At 40.9% G+C, this 1,542-nt stretch overlaps 1 protein-coding gene across 2 annotated transcripts in view; it reads right to left on the reverse strand.

Moving 5' to 3' along the window:
* Positions 1-1,542, reverse strand: part of Ttn (titin) — a 273,795-nt gene that overhangs the window by 127,488 nt on the left and 144,765 nt on the right. The window contains exons 157-158 of one of the 2 annotated variants that reach the window (XM_029536008.1): positions 1,374-1,463; positions 1,055-1,141 (exon numbers count right to left, since the gene is read on the reverse strand). The exons of the other annotated variant lie outside the window; for it this stretch is intronic. Coding sequence (XP_029391868.1) covers positions 1,055-1,141; positions 1,374-1,463 — 177 coding nt within the window. The remainder of the gene's footprint in view (positions 1-1,054; positions 1,142-1,373; positions 1,464-1,542) is intronic. 2 annotated transcript variants of the gene reach the window in all.

Below are 1,542 nucleotides of genomic sequence, written 5' to 3' on the forward strand. Positions count from 1 at the left end.
AATAAAGAGCAGTGGTCCATGTTTGTTTTCAAGAATGGAAGAGACATTTCTTCTGAAGATTAGCTCAGCTGACATGTACCTGGGACAGTTGTGGCCTCTGGCTTCTTAGGAGGTCCCACTCGTCTTGTCTTTTCAGGGACAGTCTCTTGGACTTCAGGCACTTAAAAGATATTAGTAGTTTTAAACTTAGGTTAATAAAGAACAATTGTCTATGTTTGTATTCAAGCACAGTAGAGAGATTTCTTCTTCTGAAGATCTGTGTGACATGTACCTGGGACAGTTGTGGCTTCTGGCTTTTTAGGAGGGGCCGTCGGTCTTGTCTTTTCTGGGACAGTTTCCTGGACTTTGGGCACTTAAAAGATATTAGTAGTTTTATATTTAGTTAACAGCAATACACACATTTGCTTTCAAGAACAGGAGAGAGATTTCTTCTGAAGATTAGCTCAGCTGACATGTACCTGGGACAGCTGTGGCTCCTGGCTTTTTAGGAGGGGCCGCTGGTCTTGTCTTTTCAGGGACAGTCTCTTGGACTTGAGGCACTTAAAAGATATTAGTAGTTTTATCATTTAGGTTAGTGGAGACAATGGTGTACATTGACTTTCAAGAATGGGAGACGATCTCTCTGAAGGCTAGTTCAGCTGACAAGTACCTGTGACAGTGGCGGCTTCTGCCTTTTTGGGCAGTGCCTGGGGGGTTTTCTCTTCAGGAACAGTTGCTTGAGGGGCTTCAGGTACTTGAAAGACATTAGTAATTTCAGAAATTATGAATTATGGAGGCGTATTTTGTAAGAATATGAGGCATACAAGGTATATTGTTCCCCCTTAGGGTAGGACGAGAAAGTAAAAGACACCTGAGGGTTTGGTATCTTCTTTTCAGGCACAACTTTGTTAGAAGCTTCAGGAACTTTGAAGATATTAGTGGCTTTAGTTAGAACTACAAAGGACACTCTAGTGATATATTTATTAATACATTTAATGAAACTGCTAGACAGACACTTGAACACAGTCCCCTCAGCCCCTGTTGCAGGGGGCCAACAACATGTAAGGACGCATACCTTTGGGAGGCGGAACTTCTGGCTTCTTGGGAGGCGCTACTGGAACTTTCTTTTCAGGAGTGACTTCCTTGGGTGGTGCTTCAGGCGCTTCAAAGATAATTTGTAATTTGTGTTTAGAAAAGGTGAAATCAATAGAAATAGAAATACTATATGATCACCGAAGACATTTTGGATAATCATTGACATTTTTTACATATACTACCTTTATGTACTAATACATTTACAATATATATATATATACACATCTACATATAAACATATATGTAACATTTTGGTTGAAATGGATATTTATTTTTCTCTTAGGGTAGTTTGACCATACCTTCAGGGGGAGGAGTTTCCGGTTTGGGGGGAATGGCCTCAGGGATCTTCTTTTGGGGAACAACTACCTTTGGCACCTCGGGTACTTTAAAGATATTAGTAGTTTCATGATTAGACAGGGTAAACACAAAGGGACCCTAGCAAGCTCAGTGACATAGGGGTGGCTACCT

The sequence above is a fragment of the Mus pahari genome, chromosome 3 (assembly GCF_900095145.1).
Source record: "Mus pahari chromosome 3, PAHARI_EIJ_v1.1, whole genome shotgun sequence".
Lineage (NCBI taxonomy): Eukaryota > Metazoa > Chordata > Mammalia > Rodentia > Muridae > Mus > Mus pahari.